The 17,503-nt window shown below is 35.7% G+C and overlaps 1 protein-coding gene across 1 annotated transcript in view; it reads left to right on the top strand.

Moving 5' to 3' along the window:
- The first annotated feature begins 6,149 nt into the window (after positions 1 to 6,149).
- The window catches only part of znrf3 (zinc and ring finger 3), a 71,731-nt gene continuing 60,377 nt past the window's right edge, over positions 6,150 to 17,503 (top strand). The window contains exon 1 of the mRNA XM_077241535.1: positions 6,150 to 6,727. Within this exon, the coding sequence (XP_077097650.1) occupies positions 6,506 to 6,727 (222 nt within the window). The 5' untranslated portion in view covers positions 6,150 to 6,505. The remainder of the gene's footprint in view (positions 6,728 to 17,503) is intronic.

Genomic DNA, 17,503 nt, shown 5'->3' with positions numbered 1-17,503 from the left:
TTATTGTGTGAAAATGATTTAAATATTTTTTTGGAAAAAATAAATAAAAATAGTATGAACTTTTTATTAATTTCCAAAACTAATGATACATTTTTTTAGAAGACAAAATTACCCTGTTATGCATGTATAAATTAAAAAAAAGAAAATAAATGAATAGTGAGAATGCTGACAAAAATGAGAGTAAAGACTGTTCTTTTGAACTTTCTATTCATCTAATAATCCTAAAAATATTATCATGCTTTCCACAAAATTATATTAAACCGCAAGAAAATGCAATGTTTCTTGATCAGCAAATCGGTATTAGTGTCAATATTAGGAGTCATGTGACACTGAAGACTGATGATGCTGAAAATTTACAGGAATAAAATGCATTGTAAAATATATTTAAACATAATTATGTTATTTTAAATTAAAATAATATTTTACCATAATACTGTTTTTATTGTATTTTTTTTCTGTTATTACTTTTTATAGAAATCTTTAAAAATCTTGCTGACCCTAAACTTTTGTGTATGTTCACTGCATGTTTGACATGGTTAGTAGACAAAGTATGCAACTATTTCTGTGAGTGTGAAAAGTGTTGTATGAGAGTTAACTGAAAAATTCTTAAAAAGTGCCCATAGCTGAGGAAATACTCTTTACACTAGTTTATAAAAATTCTAAACTACAATCTGAGTAAAGTGATGAACTTAATTGTATCTTAGACATGCTTTTTGTCTTTTTAAATGTTTGATCAGTCACATGACCCACATCATTTCTTCCAGCTTAGTAAATTCCTCTTAGTTCTTCTGCTCTTTTTTTAAGTAATCATCTGTATTTCTACTTCTTTTTTTCTTCTTCTTTTTTTTTTTGACAGCAAACGCATCTTTTTTTGTCCAGAACAATAGCAGTATTCTGCTTATCAGAGGATTTCAGACGTTTATATTTCTCTCTTAGGACATGGATCAATGAAAACAGAAGAGGTTCTTTGTTTATCAACCCTTGAGGGTCTGCATACAATTTCACATGGAAATGACAATTGGGGAGGCAGTAAACATACCATTTTTATGATTGTTTAACATTACACTTAAACACTGAACTGAGACAACTTTTGTTTAACTTATGGCACCTTTTACACTTTTCGGTCAGTCATTATTCTCTTGTCTTGTCTCCTAACAGATACAACAGACTGTTAACAGATGTTGATACTCCACCCTGCCCACAAAAATGAGATTCTAAGCACGTCTTTGACTAAAACGATGCAATGTTATTATGATAAACAAGACACTGTGCATGCAAACTATGAAGCTTGGAGGACCAGAGAGTGAAAAAAGAAAACTGAGATGGCAAATTTCCTCATATGTGGTAGTTTTATAGATCACAGCTGACGGTCTTCTTCAAAAACAGATGGAGTGACGTTCTCGTCCACGGCTTCAGTGACATCATCAGCTGAGAGTCGATCTGCAAATAATTGTCATGCTTTAGGCAAACCAGCCTTTTTAACATTCTGCAAGCTCTTTTGGGTTTTCCTGTGTTGAATCAGAACATATGTTGGCCATTTTGGGATCCGTTGTTTCTTCCTGATACATTCCTGACCTTGAGGAGCTGTGCAGTTGGTTTTCATAAAGCGAGTGTCTTCAAAAAGACTCTCACCGTTTGGATATCTTGGGGTATTATTGCATGCAAATCTGATTTCATAATCTTTGATTGTCTGAATGATGTTTACGTTGGTTGAGCAAGCACAGTACAGTACAATAAAGTAAAACTTTGACTTTAAAAATGACAACAACATTTTTTTAACAACAAAAAATGGAGAATAAACATGCATTATTTATTAAAGAGGTAGGCCTAAGAATGGTGTGTGTTTGAAAAAAAAATATATAACTTCTGACACTAATATAATGTGTTTGAGCCTTTATTCAAATTTTAAATGTAACTTTTTACTACCCAAGCTGAAGACTTTCAGGACTTACACGACAGCTCAAGTTTACCCAGGTTTTCTTTTTAGCAACATAAAGAGGCTTAAACATGACTACATATACTTTTGAAAAAACAAAACAAATTCCAGTGTTTTATTTTATCCTTGTTAAATGGTCATCTTGCCAAAGTTTACTTTCCAAAATGCATATCAAGGTGCGCTCTGTAAAATAAACATATTTTCAATGTGAGCTTGAGCTTCCTTGAAAGTCATTACAAACGAGTGCTCTTTGCTGTCAGTCCAGGTCAAATCTTTTCATACTTCAAATGTTCTTTTATTTTTGAAGAGTTGAACTCAAAGGGTTTTTGATTTTGTCTCATTCCTCATGTGAATCAGACCCTTTAACTTGTTTTAACGTTTGGGGTAATTTGGCTATAATCAAAAAGTCCTGCACAAAAAAAAAAAAAAATTCTGTTGAGATTGACTTGTTTTATTTGTTTCCTAGATCCCGATGCTTAGAGTGTAAAAATACTAGTAATTTCAAAGTTAGGCTAACCTTATTTTATGTTCATCTGATCTCATAAAAAAAAGAAAGATATATTGTCATAATATAAGATTTTAACCTTTATTAACCCTTTCTGTTGTCTTACAAAAAACCTATGCTGTGTCCGAAATCTCCCTCTAATACTGAGGATTCTCTATTCCATTAGTCCAGTAATATGACTAATTGAACTCTGTCATGGAAACCATGTATAAACCTTAATTAAACAATGTAATAATCAATTAAAAGGGAAAAATGTGTACATGTGTCATATTGGTTTGGAAAATGGATGGATGATTCAGCTGTGTGCGGCATCTTCTGGTCAGATGCTGGAATTTATTTGGCGCGCGACTCTCACAGTGCATTATGGGTATTCTCTAGAGTGTCCATCGGATGTACTCGTTATCGCGGTGTATTATGGGATTGAATGCGTGCACTCGATAATGTCTGGTTTCAGGCACCACTATAAGGGCCATTCTATAGAATTGGTGCAAACTGCTGTTCCACAAACAAAAAACACATTTAAAAAGAATTTAAGTATTCAAATTTTAGATGTTTACAAAGATCCTTCTATTATATATTGAATCCCATAATAATATTTAAAATATCAGTAAGCTTAATATATATAAAATCATAATTTATTGGGTACTTTCAATTGGGAGGGGACCTAGCTGAACCCTAACCCCTAAATTTCAACTTGTGAAAATGATATTGAAATGTTTTTTTTTCATTGTTGTTTAAAAATATCTTTTTGATATCTTTTAAAAAGTGAAGTAAAAAAAAAACATTTATTTTATATTTTATTTTTAAATCATGAAATTTTATGTAAAAAAATCTTTCCAGCATTTTCATGTCACTACGAGACTGATTTTAACCTCACACATTTTTGATCAGGAAATTTTCCTGTGTGCCTCTCTCTCTTAGCCTCTCTTTCATTGTAGATACCATCATGTTAAGGGAAATGTGTTCGAAAGTCTGAAAATCTGTGTGTAACACTTTTTTTCTGCAATTATGCAAAGTTTTTTGGGTGAACTGTGCTATAACCTTGTGCTGGTTATCATCTTTGAGCTATAGGCTCAAAAGTATCTAAAATTTGTCACTACCGAAACAGTCACTAAAACATGTGGTGAAGTTTTGGTTGGGACATCATGTTTTTTTGAGTGTTATTCGATAAAATTTAGTTTTTGTGTGTGTACAACTTTTCAGAACTGTGCTAGTTAACCATGTGTTGAATAGTATCTTTGAGTTAGGCTCAAAAGAATCTAAAATTGTCACTACCGAAACAGTCATAACCGAAACATGTCATTATTGTTTTGGTAGTGACAAAACATAATCATTTATTTATGTGAAATAAACATGTTTTTAGTACAGTTATGCAAATCATTAGTAAATCATTGTTTTAGTTGTGTTTTAGTATGCGTGTTACTGTTAAAATTCTGTAATGTGATGTGGTTGCTATTACTGTCACTTGCGAAAATGTCCCATCACGACCGAAACATGCATATTTTGTCTAAAATAAAGTATATTGAATTATAAACTAAGATGTTTTTATAGTGTTTAGTTCAATGTATATTCAAACGAATGAATCCTTAACTTTGCAATCAGTATGATTAACTTAATGCCTTTCACAAAGAAAGATTGAATTCAAAATACATCAAATCTTATAAATTACACTTGAAATATTGCTAAAATTGTAATTGTTCTTGATTTATCTGTGAAAACTTTTTTTTTTTTAAATAGCAAAAAATATATTTACAAGGTAGATGTAAACAGAATATGAATAGGCCAATATTTATTATTAAATTAAATTATTTATTATTATGTTTCGGTTGTGACAAATTTGGTGAGAGGAAAAATATTCCAAAACTTTCTGAAAATACAATATGATAATTAACTGCACAATTACTAGAAATCTGTACCTTTGATATTATACAATTTGCATAAATACAACATTTGTGGGAAAAGACCATTTTTTTTCAAGACGTTTCCAACTCTGTGCCAATTCTGTAGAATGGCCCGTAAATGCCTGTCCCCTCAAATATTGCCCTATTCAAGGGTATAGGTGGGCGATTTCGGACACAGCCCTTTAAATTCATCATGATGGATGGAAGTTGTGATTGTCTTTTCTTCTCTAATGTTACTTATATCTGAATAAAACGTCTTCTCGAACAAGAAAAAATGTAGGTGCCCTCATGACAGTAAACACATCATCAGAGAAGAGAATGTTGCTGCAAAAGTGAGGGTTATTTTGATGAAAGATAACGAAAGCACATGAATTAAAAAAATAATAAATCAATTGTAATAAGTACTGCAATATTGTATATATATATATATATATATATATATATATATATATATGATCGTCAGTTTTGATTTCATGGTGACTTTAAAGGTGTTTTAAACTAATAGCTTTCAAATTCTCTCAGAATGACAGGCGAGAATAGGCCAACTTGAAAAGATTAACAGAATAATATACAATGTGTAAAGTGCATCAGAAAGTCTACGTACTAGACAACGGGTAAAATTAACACTTAATAATTTTGGGAAGATTTAGTTATTTTTAAGGTAGTCCACCCAAAGTTCAACAAGTTCCCTCACAGTCGGCTAATTACAAGGGAAACGTTTGCCAATCTTCCAGCAAAAGTATATAAATATATATTATATACAAATATATATATAAATATATTATATACAAAAGCACAATCCCAGCAATTAAATTCAAAGCTATTACTACACATGCACATTTCTGCGTATGAATCATCCATACAGTGTCGCTCCTCCTTAACGATTCAATGCGGAGAGGAGCAGGGGAGTGGAATTGACGTTAACGAATCGGTTGTTTTGAACGAGTCTTTTAAAAGAACGAATCTTTTTCACTTCGATGCAACTCATTTTTAGTTTTTTTTAAAGTGTCTCCCTTTTGAAACGTACGTATTTTGCTCATAATAAGAATGATGCATGTGTAAAAATGACCAGCCTACACAACTAAGTAACGTTACCGAAAGTTGCAGCATTGTTGTTTCAGAAGCTTGACAGGCTCCATGCGCAGCAGCTGACAAATATACATATCTGCTTAGTTGCGGCTTATGGGGAAAGGCTTATTATCTTTAAATAGCTACTGTTTATGGTGTCTCCTCTGGATTGTTAGAGATGCAAATTAAAGAATAATAATATAAAGATAACTTAAGCTAAAAAATATATGTTCTAAGAAGGTAATTCCCATTAAAATGAAAACGTTATTTCTAAATGTTCAAAGCGTCAAGTTAATTATTTTTTTAAAAATGATATAGGCCTACAATTTTATCATTCTGCAAACATTATGGGAACGTTATTTTTTAATGTTCTCTAACTTTTAAAATGTAAAAAAAACATCCAACTAAAACATGTTAACAGGAAAATAAAGTTCCATGAACAATGTAGCCTTTATGAATAGCCTATTTTTTTGTGTTTTTGTGACATTATTAACAGATAACTCCGAACAATTGCATACGTTAGGCTACCGCTACTTGAAGGATGTTTGTTCATAATTTTGAGAAACCTATCCAGTAGCTACGTTAGCCAAAGTTCTGAGAAAGTTCCCTGTTAGCTGGGAAATTAAATAACCGGTTCCTGAACGAATCTTTTAAATGAGCTGGTTCAAAAGAATTGAGTCACTTGGATGAATCATAAACCCCACCACTAGAATAGAGCGGGTCAGGAAGATCGGTGGGTGGGGTTAACCCTTTGTGGAAAAAAAAATTAAGGAATCACGTGTTCTCAGATCAAAGGAGATCCGCTTTGTACAGAGAGCGCGAGCAGCAGCCAGCGAGGCATACGCGAGCGCGCGAGCAATGCGATAGTGCGGGCTGCAATGGTGAAATCAGCCACGACATTCTTTCCAAGGACAAACTTTTATTTTTAATGATCGCTATTATCATTTCGCACCATCCATTGCGGGCTTTTTTTCTTTTTTGGTGTCGTTTGTATTTTGGGAGGGAGCTTTCTCCTCTCAAATTTGATTCTGAATCAACACTTTTTTGAAGACCCTTGGAAATTATGTTCCGATCGGCGCTGATCCAACCGGCAAGATGATGATTTTACCGAGGAGTGGGTTCGGTTGTGGTGCTGATTCGGTGGTATTGGTGTTGTTTTGGGTCTTGGGAAGCGTCGTAGCCAAGGATACTGCCTTTGTGGAAGTTGTGCTTTTTGAGTCGAGCCCAAATGGTGATTATACCACTTACACGACAGGTCTGCAAGGGCGCTTCTCCAGAGCCGGAGCCACTATCAGCGCAGAAGGCGAGATCGTGCAAGTACGTTTCCGTCTCTATCGGTGCACTTGCATGGGAATTTTACCCTAACAACTTCATTTCTGTGCGGTGCATTCGCTCTCCGCAACTTTGTTTTTCTCTTTCTTTCAAGGGGGTGTGGGGTTGCACTTCACTACGCGAGGATGGTACAAGACAGAGCCCTATGCGGTCGCAAAATGGCCTCTTGTCTTGCAAAACATGAAAACGTACTTGCAAAAAAGTTACTTTCATGCATAACTTGCATTAATTGTGTAGTATACTGCAGAAACGGACTAGGGACGTCCAGGAAAACATGTGGCTAACTTTGTAGGGCAGATGACAGTAGTAAACATATGGTCAGGGGTTATCAATTTTAATAACAGCATTTCCAGCATTGTTAAAATGACAAGTTTCAATGTTGATTCATAGTAACAGGATTCCCACAGTCAATGAATACCTGGAAAGATGAAAGAATTCTAAATATTGGATCATGAAAAAACATATTTTCTCCCCATGCTCACCTCTGAAATATGCTTTATGTGCCTACAATGGTGTTAAAACGATCCAGACTGGAAAACCAAAAAAGTTCCAGGACTCTCCCATAACTTTTATTCATTTCCACAGTTAATATAGTAATTATAGTTTTGATTTCCTATTGAAATCAGTGCGTGCGTTTTAAAACCGGCAAGATGACTTGAGATTATTATTATTACTACACAATTATAATAATTAGAATGGTATGATTTAAATATGTCCATGAAACTTGCCATGTAAATGTCGTTTGTCTGAAGTTCATTGAAGGCTGTGAGAAATCATCTCCATAATGCTGTCCAGAAGACCCCTCTACTAAAATAATATCTCCACAGGGATCTTTGCTATTTGATAAATTGTTTATGAACCATCACACCTCGGTGTGATTTATCCTTCATATTGCATGCAAGCGGTTTTGTATTCTCTAGGGAAAGTTTTGCAATCCTTCTAAAGTGCACCCATTTTCATGATTTGTTGAAAGTTTGTAATTCTTCCCTCTCCTCTTGTGAAAACAGAGAACGGGCATCAAAGAGCGAGAAGTTATTGAATGCCTCGCCAAGAGGAATAATTTGTCCCTTAAACGCTTGCTTAGAGTTTAACACTGTTGGCAGAAGTGCACTGTGGGAAGTTATGGTGACACTGCCTGTAATGTGAACACTGAAAGAAGAAGCGATGATCAAAGCGAATGCCTGATGCTTTATGCTGCATCTCCTAGTGCATGCAACACACTGTAAATGCTTTAACTTTTAGATTGATGCAAAGCAATTTAGTTTGGAATGTAACCATTCTCAAGTATAAACTCTAGCTGCATGCAATAACTCATCTTTCACAAACTCCTATTATTTCTGTGCTTTCTTTTACATTCCTCCTTGTGGTTTTAGTGAAGAAATATGAAAAATACAGGCTTTTTTACATCCAGGTCTACTGTGTCCGTCCCACATCATTTGCTACTATGTGTTTACAGTTGTGTACTTAGTAATGTTAGAATGTTCGCATGTATAGGATTAGTGAGTATCACATTCTTCAAAATGGCAAGTGGTGATCATAATTTTTCAGTGATGGCAGAGTAGATTGCTTTCTCTATAGTGGGTGAAATGAGAGATTTAGTGGTTTAGATATTTAGACTGGCCATACATCCATTTAGCATGGGCCATTTGGCTCTATCTTTAAATCCTGCTGAGATGCCGGACCTCAGCTTTATGTTGAGAAGCCTTTGAGGTTTGCCATGTTTTCAGACATAGTTAAACATCGCTTTTATCACAGAGGCCAAGTTAGGATGCCTATTGGGATAGTGTTCGTAATATATTCTAACGATGTAAGCATCGTGCACACAGTGTTTTAGATCTTCTCCTTTTACTGTTTGTTCTCTCTCATTTTCCGAAATGCTATGCCATATATCGTTCACAATTTTCTTCTTAGCAATGCCATAATTTCATGTCAACTTCTCAGCAGTGTCATAATTTCACAGGGCTTTGAATGGTGTTGGGATGTGAGAGATGTTTTTTGCTAGAAATTATAGTTTTGTTGTGAAGCTGATTGAATAAGAATCATATGAAGATATTTTTGAGATCTGATGCAAATGTTTGACTTCTGACTTATGTTTGACAATATAGTTGCGTAATTCAGTTTGAATGCAAAAAGTTCAGTTGAACCATTCTCACACCAAGAACGATATCATTCTGTTTATTCGAAGAGTGCTGCAGGTTTGTCGTCTGCTGCTTTAAATGCTCGAGCTCTTGCAGGATGGATTCTGATTGGTTGTTCATCAGCTGGAAAAAAAGCGTTCCTAAAGTGATTCCAACGATATTATCATTATAGTTATTGTCATTGGTGTGAGTGGGCCTTTATGCTTGTTCTGCATTCCTGTTCATACATTTTCTTGTGCCTAATTGCAGTTTTAAGCATGGTAAAAGTTTTCCTGCAAACCACAGATGCTGGTCTCGATTTCCGTTTATTGCATTTTAACCTCTGGTGCGCTGGTGGCTTCATTACAAAGAAGGTTTGTTGTTGGGCGTTGGGAATCCAATTAAGTCAATAAGTGAGGGTTTTAGTAAATTTCAAGCACTTTAAGAAAACTAGCCCTAAGCCCTGGTACATCCTTGTCAGTTTTCCCTCGAGTAAAAAGGAGAGCCTGGAGTTCCGAAGCAGGGCCAAAGCAAACAAATTAACTCAATTTGCTACATACTCTACCTTATGGGGCAGGAAGCAAAGTGACTATTCTTGGCTAATACACCAATAAACCAATGTTCTCCTTGGCTATAACCTCAATTGCCTCAATTTTGTCTTCTCGTAGCATGAAAATCAGTGTCTTTTTAAATAATTCTTACATTCTGTAGTTGTGGCTTTTCTCTTGGAAAGGTCTTGCGGATGGTGTTTTGAATATAGTGTTACGTTCCTACAGCCGGTTCCAGGGCCTTGTCTCCAGTATAGAGACTTGCTAGCTGTTGGTTTTTACATACATTTATCACAGGAATATTATTGTTTTAGTTTTTAGGGATTTTTTTGTTGAAAGCTGAAAGGATAAAATATTAAGCTGAAATGCTGTTACATCCAAGTGTAGGCCCTGATCTTTATGCGTGCAACATTGTACATTCAAACAATAAAAGTCTGCTGAATGTTTTGATATCTTTGTACTTGATACTCTTTTGCAGTGACTTCCAACCAGGGGTACTTTTATTTTGCTTTGTTATACCTTGAATTTTACTTTGTTGAAAATAACTTTTAAATGTTTTAAGGTTGTCAGCAGGTTAAAATGACATAATTGCGTGATTTTTTTTCCACAGTTCCTTCAAGGAAAGAAACAGTGAGTTTAATGTGTGGATATTTTATAAAATTGTGCCTATTATACCTTAACATGCATCTTGGTGAGTCTGTAGCCCCTTTCTCACAGTGCCGGGTTGATGCCGGGTTGGGGACCTAGTAACATTGCCGGGATCAGTCCCGGAACGCGCGCTGTGTGAACAAAAGCCGTAATCAATGCCGTGTCGTAATGATGACGCTGAAGTGAAGTGAAAGCAGGGTAGTGAAACGGTACGTAATGTGCTGGTTTATGATCGAATCAGAGAAAAAAATGCAGAAGCGTGGTTTCTCGAGAGAGAAATCGCAGCTCATAAGCAAACTAGACGATGCTGAGACATTACATGTCACATCGATGTCACGTGTCTTCACGGGATTTTTACGGGTTGTGTGTGAACGCACTCTCTGATTCCGGAAAATCACTGGCAGTGTGAATGAACCAAAATCAAACGAACCCGGGTCAAATTCCGGGTCACTTTATCCGTGTATTTTCCGGAATCTCTGTGTGAAAGGGGCTTGAGTTTCACCTTTTGTTTTAAAATTACTAATAATACTGATTGTAATGCTGAATAGTATTCTGAATAATATAAGTTATAATAGTAAGATTTTTTTTTGAAAGACATTAATACTTTTATTCAACAAGGATGCATTACATTGATCAAAAGTGACTGGTGTAACGGTTCTCGGTAAAAAATCGAACTGTACCGTTCTTCACCCACGGTTTCGGGACGCACTTGCACCGCGGTTGATCTCAAAACTGATGACGCATCTATAATCTAGTTTGTTGAAAATAACAACATGTAAAACAGACAGTTCCACTGTCGATAAATTCACTTGCTGGCTTCCCAAATAATACATTACAACAGCGATAATCAAAAAAAAAAAAAAAAAACGAGAACAAAACGGTTACTCTTCGTTTAATGCGAGTGCCAAATGCTCGAACATGACCAGTCATATACGCCGTCATCCCCACCCGAGAGTTGATGGCGCGTGAGCGCAGGCGAGACCTGAACTGCACACGTTAATATCGGTGTTTAAAACTAAACTCATTTAAGCTTTGCCAATGTAAAAATTCCAGAGCAAGACGCAAAAGAGAACTTGCGCACGCTATGAGAAGATTTGTGTGTGTGTGTGTAGCCTACTCCTCTCAGACAGCGTGCAAATATTGAGTTCTCTTTCAAGTCTTGCACTTGAATGGACAAATTCACACAAAAAGTATATCAACATGTCCGTCTTGATGAGTATTCTATCAGACATATACTGTTATGCCTTAAGTGAATTTATACAGTCAAGAAAGACAACTCTCAGTATCAGTGTAGGCCTACTGAATCAGCTCTGAATTGAATAGCTTTTGTAACTTTAATAAGGATTAATCTTTAATTTATACAGTCAAATATTCAATGTTATTTTACATTTGATTATTTTATTCAATTTCTGTACCTGAAAACTAATGTTAAACCTACCTGAAAAGTATAGTATATTTTATTAGTATCTTTGCTCTTTTGTATTTATTTGTGCACTTGTGGTTAGATTATCTGTTCTTGTTTTCTTCATTTTATTTGACAGTAGTCTTTTTTTCCCCTGAACAAAGCACATACCGAAACTGTGACGCTAAAACCGTGATACAAACCGAACCGTTGCACCTCATTTCTAATCGCACAAAATATTTCTATTTATAATAAATGATATTTAGCTTTATATTGTTCATCAAATAATCCTGAAAAATATATCAGTTTTCACAATAATATTAAGCAGCACATCTGTTTTCAACATTTATAGCAATAAATGTTTCTTGAGCAGCAAATCAGCATATTCGAAACATTTCTGAAGGATCATGTGATGCCAAAGACTGGAGCAATGATGCTGAAAATTAATCTTTGCCATCATATGAATAAGTTTGCTGTAGAAAGTGGTTATTTTAAATTGTATCAATTTACAATATTACAATTTGTACTGTAGTTTTGATCAAATAAATGCTGCCTTGCTGGGCAAAGAGACTTAAAAAAAACATTAAAATCTAACCAACCTCAAAGTGTATATTTTAGTATAATTATGGATATCAATAATATAATATCATGAAAAATAACAATAATATAATTTAATATAATTATGATATGCTATTTCTACTTCGATTGGATTAAAACAAAAAAATGGGAAACCGTGAATTAGTTGAACAAGTTCTAATAAGTTTGCCTAGTGTGCTTGTCATAATTTGCACCTGCCTTTAATTTTTCAGGGAGATAATGACTGTCACACCAACTGTTCTCACTGTGGCACCAGACTAGTTTAGATTTGTCTCTCATCTACCATCATAACTCAGTGCATCATTGTTTGTAGTTCATGACCGTTACTGCTGAATAAACAGAAGTGAAATGAAGGGGTCTGTGTGAATGCTGGTAGTACAGGCGATGACATGTTGTCATGGCGGCATTAAAATGATGCCCTCTCTCCATTCTCTCAGGCAGAACTGTAGTGTCATATCTACACATGACTGACCTAAAATATTTTGATGGATGACTCGCCTTATCACCTCCTGCAGCAGAACTAGAACAATGCTGGTGGTTTTTAGACACTGTTCTCATTGAGAACTGGATGTGGGAAAGTAAAATGGTACTTCCTCTTTTAACCTTGTTTTCACCTGTTTGTTGTGGCTGATAACTGTGGGAGTGAAATCAATGTGTTGGAAATTGACTCGTTGGTTTTATTTTAGTGGAATGTTTGTAGTTGGGATATGAGTTTCGATCACCGTGGCTCTATAATGTCTTGTTTTTTGTTGTTGAACTGCAATGCTTTCAAATGCTTAGCGCATCTGACTTTCATTTGTAAGATTCTGAGGGACACTGAACCATGGAAGTGACTATATGAAAGTCACTTCCACAAAGTCAACTTTCCTTTTAAGGTTCTGAGAACAGAGAGATGGGTGATTGGTTCTGATTCACTCAGCACTTTTCAAGCATAAACATAATGTGTTATTATTATTATTATTATTATTAAAGGGATACATTTTCCAAAAATATAAATTCAGAAAATTTGGAACAACTGGAGGGTGAGTAAATGACAGAATTTTCATTTTTGTGTAAACTTCCTTTAAAGGTCCCAAAAATGAAGATCCTGTGATTTTATTTATTATTTATCCTGTGGAACACACAAGTCGAATCTGTGAAGAATTATTTTGATTACTCGTTTACTCTGAAAATGGGAACTGATGCTTTGAAAGTTCAAAAATGATACAACAGTTTCAAATAATTGGTCAATATGACTTGTAATCTTGACATCCACCCATATTCATTAGTTTGTGAGAGTAGTGGCGAAGTCCACTTTGAGGTCACAAAATCGGTCTTAGTGATTGGTTTTTGAATTAGTCAGATCTGAGAGGCTGCTCACTGCAGAGCCATGGGCGGAGCGTGATGTTCAGCTCCCCCTCTCTGGATTTAATTTGGGTGTAATGGGTGCTGCTAGAAGGTCTAACCACACCCTAACCCTTCCCATAACTATACTTCCACCCATTAGAGGTGGAGCTGGACTAGTTCAAGCTCAATACCTGGCGTCCAGAGAGGTGGAGCTGGACGTCAGTTGGCTCTGCAGTGAGCACCACTTGTCTCGAGTTGATTCGGTAATCACAGAGGCTAAAGGGATAGTTCACCCAAAAATTAAAATGATGTCATTGTATGACATCTTTTTTTCTTTGGAACACAAACAAAGGTTTATTTTTTTTTTTTGTTTATTTAATGACAGTCAATGAAGTCAATTTTCCAAAATATCTTCTTTTGTGTTTACCGCAGTAGAAAGAAACTCATATAGGTTTGGATTGAGATGACATGAGGGTAAGTAAATGATGATAATTTTCATTTTTGACTGAACTTGTGAACTATCCCTTTAACAGACCACTTGAGGTTAAGATTGTCAATGAGCAGCAACTACTACTCCTATTCCTTTAATAGACCGTAAGGCTACTTTCCTTATTTGCTACATTTGAAGTCTGGGTTAATTCCTAGATGCATAAACCACAATTTAGTACTTTGTTTTTTCGTTTTATCTTTCATAATCTGTTAAAGTCACTCAGCCTACGTTCTGTGGTGTGATTGATACAGTGTCTTTCCTCAAAGCTTGCTGTAGTTTTGCGCTTAAATTAGGACCATAATGAGAGCTTGGTTTGGCCTAAGGAGTCTGCATGCTTTTCCCACAGACTGAAACCATGGGAGTCCAGAACGGCCCTTCACGAGACAGTGGGTACCCGAAAACACGGGGCCCCTCCCTGTCCACAGCAACAGTAGCAATATTCAACAACCGTGGGTTTAAAAGGTTAAAAGTGCTGCACGACTACTTTTCCATTTATTGGTTTTGTGGTGGCAGCTGTATTTTAAGACGTATCTGCTCAAACCACTAACCCGTCGGCCTTTAATAGCCTTGCCAAAGTAATTTGAGGTTGTTTTTTTTCTCCCTCTGTCGGAGTAGAAAAGATGAAACTGTTTTTGTCTCCTTTCTTCCTTTACCACTGTCTGCCTCACTCTGATGCTCTTGAAAAAAAATGTTTATTGTTTGTTTTCTTAAGGCGCAAATAGTTTAGGCAGAAATAAATAGAAAATTCAAACCGTCGGCTCTATTTTGCCCGGCGCAGAATCGCTCTGCTCTCTCTCCTTGAACCGCCTATTGATTTGCTCATCAAAGCTCATTTACAAGGACTGAATGTTCACTTGAGAGGCAAGTGCGGTCTTGATGGTGACTGACAACACAGATTGATCAGCTTATCACAGCTCATCATTCCAGTTGCTATGGTTACACCTCAAGAATCTCAGTTCTGACAGTTGAAATGTGTGGCTTTTTGGAGGACAGACTCAATTACGGGTGGGCGATATGTCAAAAATATCATATCACAATGAAGTATTTAACTAGCAAGGCTTTAAAACGCACGCAAATAGTAAACTTTCGTGATTATGAATAACTGCAATGTCAGGTGAGCGTGACCCTACCTTTGCTTCAACATGTGATGTGAATGTATGTCGTGTTGTACAGTATTTTCGCTGTAAAAAATGATATGATCAATAAGTTATGACAACATATGTTTTTACATTGCTTTAACTCATCAGAATAAGTTAAGCCATTTTCAACTTTTTAAAAATAATTAAAGTAAAAATAAAGTGATTTAAGTTGAAATGACTTGAATATCTAAGTTGATTGCACTTAAAAATGGAAGTCAGCAACTTGAAGGAGGCGCTAAAAACTGCAACTGATAGAATGCACTGAAGCACGATACTGCGTTACTACTTCAAAAGTAGATCTTGGAGACATTTTAACCATTCATGATCAAAAATCATGTTATCGTACACCCCTACTCTGAACCCAATAAATACGCTAATTTGGATATTGACTGACACAATCAAATGGCTGATGTGCTTATATTCACTTCATTTAGTCTCTACTTCTGCAAAAGCAGCAGAGGGTTATAAAATGTTAAAAAACAATGCTCTTGGGGCACACAGGGGCTCAGGCATGCTTTGTTGTTGTTCAGGAATGTGCTGACGAACGGCTGAAGTCCAAAACGCAGACCCATTGTTTCCTTCAAGCTCTGGTTTTCAGTCTTTCCCTCTTTCAGTGTCTGACTGTCTCCCTGTCTGTTGTGTCCTTGTACTTATCGCTGTCTGTCACGCCATTAGACATTCTATCATGCCCTGACTCTCTATGGTACTTGCCTTCTATTATGCCTTTGTCTTTCTCTCTGTTTTTGCCCTTCTGCTTAACCAGTTAGCATAGACTTGAAGGTTTTCCTCAGCACTTGTTCATATGTTTCCTTTTCCTCTTCGCTCTCCAGGGACTCTTTCACATCATGGAGACGAGGGGTCTTGGAAAAGGGTTCGAGTTATTGTCAAGTCTTAGACTTCATGTCTCGAATACGGCTGTCACTTTTGTGTACGATTTTTGTAAAAACGATTTTCCATGTCTAAAGACATTTCCATTTTCAACGCCAAATATAGGCCAATCCACGGACAACTAACAGGCATTAGGACGAACGTAAAGAGGGGGCTTAAGACACACACGTCAGCAATAGTTCTGATGATTTACTGGCGTGAAGTTTCTTGCACAATGACAAACAGGAGTGCAACATTCTCGAAAAACAATAAAGAGTAGACTGCCATAACATCAATGAAAAACATTACTGCAGGCTTCAACATGTATTCATCTGGATGATGAAGCTGCATATGCCCCCTCATAGTTGTTGTAGTGCTGCTGTGATATGGGAACTCACGATCGCACAGTTTGCATACCACGTTGTCCTTCCTCTAAAGTGCAAAACCTGAAGTGCTTCCATATCGAACTCCTCCAGTTATTAGGGCTTATCACTCGTCTCTCATGTCGCACAGGTTGATCGCCATTGTCCTCCATTTTTTTGGCAAAACACCAGCAGCAACCCTTTGAAACTAGGCGCGAAAAATTGGTGGGAATTTTCTTTTTCGCTTTCGCAACGCCTACTGCACTTTCTGAATTATTTTTCTTTTTCTGCTTGTTTGAGTTTTGTTACATCTTTTTTATTTGTTTAATTTGTTCAAAATGAATAGTGTACATATTTGATTAAAATCGATTCCTTTTTTTGGTTTTCGAAACTTGTGTTGGTTGTTCCGATCGATTGTGCAATCGATTTTCGAACGTAAAGTGACAGCCCTAGTATCGAATCATGTTCAAGTTGTGATGAATGACAGTTGATGGTCAGATTTGATTTGAATCCACAATATCCACATAGACTGGATTATAATCACATCCATCATTACCTAGACTTGACTTGAGAATTGAAATCTTGAATGAAAACTTAAATCAAGTCTAGGCCATGATGGAAAAGAGTTGTCATGTTGACATGGAGAACATGTTAAGTTTTAACATGATCGATTTACCAGCTATTGTTTTGTTCTTGGACACATTAAGATGGTAAAAATAAATGAAAGAATAATGGATAAATGTACATTAGACTGCGCAAGATGTGAATTATTGTTGATTTTGTAGAATAATTGCATGATTGTTGTCTTTTCTGATATTATTTTATCAAATGAACATGACATTTGTACATGACAGTAGCTGAGTAGGTACGTGACTTTTTTTTAAATTGATAAATGCTGTTAATAATGTTGTTTATTTCTAGATCTACTTGTAAGAAGCTGTTAAAGTAGTAAGGTAGTAGTAAAGCTGTTTTAACATTACCACTTTTTGGGGGGAAATGAATACTTTTATTCAGTGAGGATGCATTTAGATTGATCAAAAATGACAGTAAAGACATTTACAATGATACAAAAGATAATTAAACAAATGTTGTTCTTTTAAACTTTTTATTCACTTTGGTCAACTTCGGTAGTTTTAAAGTGCTTTATAAATAAAGATTGATTGATTGATTGAAAGAATCCTAGAAATGATTTCGAAAGGTGAGACTGAAGAATAAAGGCTGCTGAAAATTCAGCTCAGATTCAAAATATATTAAAATAGAAAAGT

This window comes from Siphateles boraxobius, unplaced genomic scaffold, assembly GCF_051911475.1.
Source record: "Siphateles boraxobius isolate OS27281-9 unplaced genomic scaffold, OSU_SipBor_1 24, whole genome shotgun sequence".
Lineage (NCBI taxonomy): Eukaryota > Metazoa > Chordata > Actinopteri > Cypriniformes > Leuciscidae > Siphateles > Siphateles boraxobius.
This window is presented reverse-complemented; position numbering and strand designations above follow the sequence as displayed.